Source organism: Sphaeroforma arctica, assembly GCF_001186125.1.
Source record: "Sphaeroforma arctica JP610 unplaced genomic scaffold supercont1.669, whole genome shotgun sequence".
Lineage (NCBI taxonomy): Eukaryota > Ichthyosporea > Ichthyophonida > Sphaeroforma > Sphaeroforma arctica.
Window position 1 is genome coordinate 42363 of NW_014039889.1, and position 3638 is coordinate 46000.

Sequence of the window (3638 nt, forward strand, 5' to 3'; positions counted from 1 at the left end):
CGGATTGTCTGTGTCTTATATATATATATATATATATATATACGGATTGTCTGTTATATATATATGTATATATATATCTAAATATAAACTTTCTCTGCAGGCTGCCAAAGAAAAGCCCATCCCTTGGCCGCAATCTCGCGGCAGGAATACGCCGTTGGTCTATAACTTCTTCTATGAGCCTGTTGAACTATACTACGACTATACGACTCATCCGGCGTTGCAGTATGTTTATATGTAGAAGTAGGTAGGGTAAATGCGTGTGTATATGCACAAATATAGATGTATGTATGTATCTATCTATATGTTTGTGAATCTCTATACTTAATAGGGATATATATATATACATTGATATTTGTTTGCATGTAGTTTATAGATTCTTATATCTCAATCTATCAAGTTTATGTATATATATGCACATATCTGTACATGTACACACACATGCGTATGCATACATGCGTACACTAAAATACATATCCATATGTACGTTTGGTATTTATGCATGTTTATATCTATATGTATATGTCAATGTTGACACACACACAGAGACACGCACACACACATATATATATATATATATATATATAGTCGGCTATGTAGTATGTTACCGCGTATGCATCGTTGTTCTGTTTGTTTAAGAACTGTACACAAATGTACCTGTACGTACTGATATGGCTTTCTCCTTCTCAATGTATGTATACTAATAAGATACCGATCACACACGGTGTCACAGACTGTACAACTGGATTGATATATATGCGAGTGTATACATGTATATATATATCTATATGTGTGTTTGTGTGTTTGTGTGTCAATATGCACGTTTTTATGACTGCAGTTTCTTCTGCATCCATATAGACGAGTCAAAATGCACCAACCCTTTTCTTCTCTGTTTCCTTTATTATTTTTATTCTACTTATTCATATCTCGTCTGAGATTTTGTACCGAACCCTTCCTTCTTTGTATCATCTACAATCTGTATGTTACTTATCTATATCTCGTCTGATAATCCATACCAACCCTCCTTCTCCCTTCTCCCTTGTTCTCTTGTCAGGGCTCATGTGCATGCGTCTATTGGTCCGTTGCAAGACACAACTCTTCCCATCACGCTGCTGTGTCCATGGGGAAGAGGAAAGGATGCGTACAGCCACCCACCACCTGTTAAGGTAGTACTTGGTGTCTATGGCTGATGTTGTGAATGGTGCTGTATACTTGGTGTCTATGGCTGATGTTGTGGATGGTACTGTATATGTTGTGTATGGTGCTGTATACTTGGTGTCTATGTCTTATGTTGTGTATGGTGCTGTATACTTGGTGTCTATGGCTTATGTTGTGTATGGTACTGTATACTCTGTGACTACACTTGTGCATGTAATATCATATCAACCACCAACCGTTAAGGTAGTACTCGGTGTCCATAGCTTATGTTGTGTATGGTACTGTATACTCTGTGACTACACTTGTGCATGTAATGTTATATCAACCACCACCTGTTATGATAGTACTTGGTGTCTATGGCTTATGTTGTGTTTGGTACTGTATACTCTGTGACTACATTTGTGCATGTAATGTTATATCAACCACCACCTTTTAAGGTAGTACTTGGTGTCTATGGCTAATGTTGTGTATGGTACTCTATATGTTGTGGATAGTGCTGTATACTCTGTGTCTACACTTGTGCATGTAATATTATATGTACACTTGTGCATGTAATATTATATGAACACTTGTCTATGTAATATTATATGAGTAGTAGTGAGTGTCTATGTCTATGTTTAATATTGTAGGTCTAAACTCGTGTATATACTTATATACATATACGTTAACTTCTCGTATGCTCTTGTGCCTGTGGCAGCGAGGAAACGATACGTCTACCAAGCACTTCGTCTTGAAACGCGTACTCTTCTATTATGTACGTTTTAACAATTGCGCAATCTATAGTGTGTTTTAGATCAACGTTGAACTCTTCTACCTTACACGTATTTACAATTGCGTAATCTATAGTGTGTTTTAGGTCAACGTTGAACTCTTCTACTTTGTACGTTCTTGCAATTGCGTAACCGTTAGTGTGTTTTAGATCAACGTTGAATTCGTCTACTTTATACGTATTTACAATTGCGTAGCCGTTAGTGTGTTTACTGTTTACTTTAGTATGTTCAGCGTGTTTACACATACGTGTTTAATGTGTAGTGTGTTTGCTGTTTCCGTATACGCCGGCATGCTCTTCTACAACCATCTCACATAGTGCTCTACTGTCACACACAGAGTAAGCAGACACTCGCATCTCTACCTTCCCCCGCTCGAGTATAGTTATGATTCATGTCGTTCTGCATGTAACACGTATGAATAAATACTCAGATACTCCACATTGCGAGCGGTCGCTTCCTGTTCTTACTTTAGCGGATTTGACTTTTTACTCCGGTACTCTAAATTTTACTCTGTTACTCCAGTTTTTACTCCGTTGCTCCATATAGCAAGCGGATGGTCCCAACGATACTCTCTTTTGCTTTATATTGAACTCCGCACATTCCTCATTGCGTCTTAACATTACACTTGCCCTGTTTAAGTCCTCTTCTGGTCTTTCACACATTATCCATTATGTTATAACATTACACTTGCGCTATTTAACTCTTCTTCTGTTCCTGCACATAGCGCGTGGATCGACCCATCGCATACTTCAATGAACACGGCATCGCTGCAGCGAACGATCGGTTTGTGAAAGACTTTATTAACCTCATGGGCGACGATCAAGTACACAGATACATACACATGAAGAATACTAACCTGCCCCCAGAAGCAGGTGTGCGTGTACATGTGAGAGGAGGAGGGATCGTATGAGAGAGTGTTATTATGTGTGTTCGTAGAATGATCAAGTACACAGATACATACACATGAAGAATACTATCCTGCCCCCAGAAGCAGGTGTGTGTGTCCATGGGAGAGGAGGAGGGATCGTATGAGTGTGTTATTATGTGTGTACGTAGAATATACAAAACAAAAACCACATAAATGTGAGACAAGGACTTATATATCAGTATACGTATGTGTGTTTGTAGAATATGCAACACGCCCCCCCCCCCCCCACCATGTGATACAAGCACTTATATAGGTACCATATATAGAGAGAGAGAGAGTAAACGTACGTGTGTTTGTAGAATATGCATGAATCTGAGACAAGGACTTATATAGGGGTATGCGTATATGTGTTCGTAGAATAGGCAAGAAACCCCGAACGTGCACCGATACCGAACTGACTACTGTCGCATAAACATTAAATCAAAGGAGGGAAGAGATTATCACGGCATAACTATATACACAAAACAAGTACAAACGCACAGCCCCCATAAGCAGATACATGTATGAGTGTGTGTGTGCTTAATAGATATGTACATGTATGAGTGTGTGTGTACATAATAAACATGTTTACCAAGGCAGAAATAGATACACAATATAAGCACAAATTGGCGCCCATACTTGGAATACGTAAACGTTTGCTTAAACCTGTAGCACGTGCTAATTCGGTATCACAGACACCCATCCGTGCCAGATCAAAGCAGGTCCTAGGAATATACAAGATACACCCTGTACATAAGAATGGACTACAGGCTTACATACGTATACGTATATAAACTTAATTGTAC

The 3638-nt window shown here is 38.8% G+C and overlaps 1 protein-coding gene across 1 annotated transcript in view; it reads left to right on the plus strand.

Annotated features, from left to right (window-relative positions):
* SARC_07946 (hypothetical protein) overlaps nucleotides 1-2835 on the plus strand; it is a gene marked incomplete at its 3' end in the record, with an annotated part of 6228 nt that extends 3393 nt beyond the window's left edge. The window contains exons 4-6 of the mRNA XM_014298093.1: nucleotides 101-222; nucleotides 1052-1163; nucleotides 2650-2835. Of these exons, the coding sequence (XP_014153568.1) occupies nucleotides 101-222; nucleotides 1052-1163; nucleotides 2650-2835 (420 nt within the window). The remainder of the gene's footprint in view (nucleotides 1-100; nucleotides 223-1051; nucleotides 1164-2649) is intronic.
* Between the last annotated feature and the right edge of the window lie 803 nt (nucleotides 2836-3638).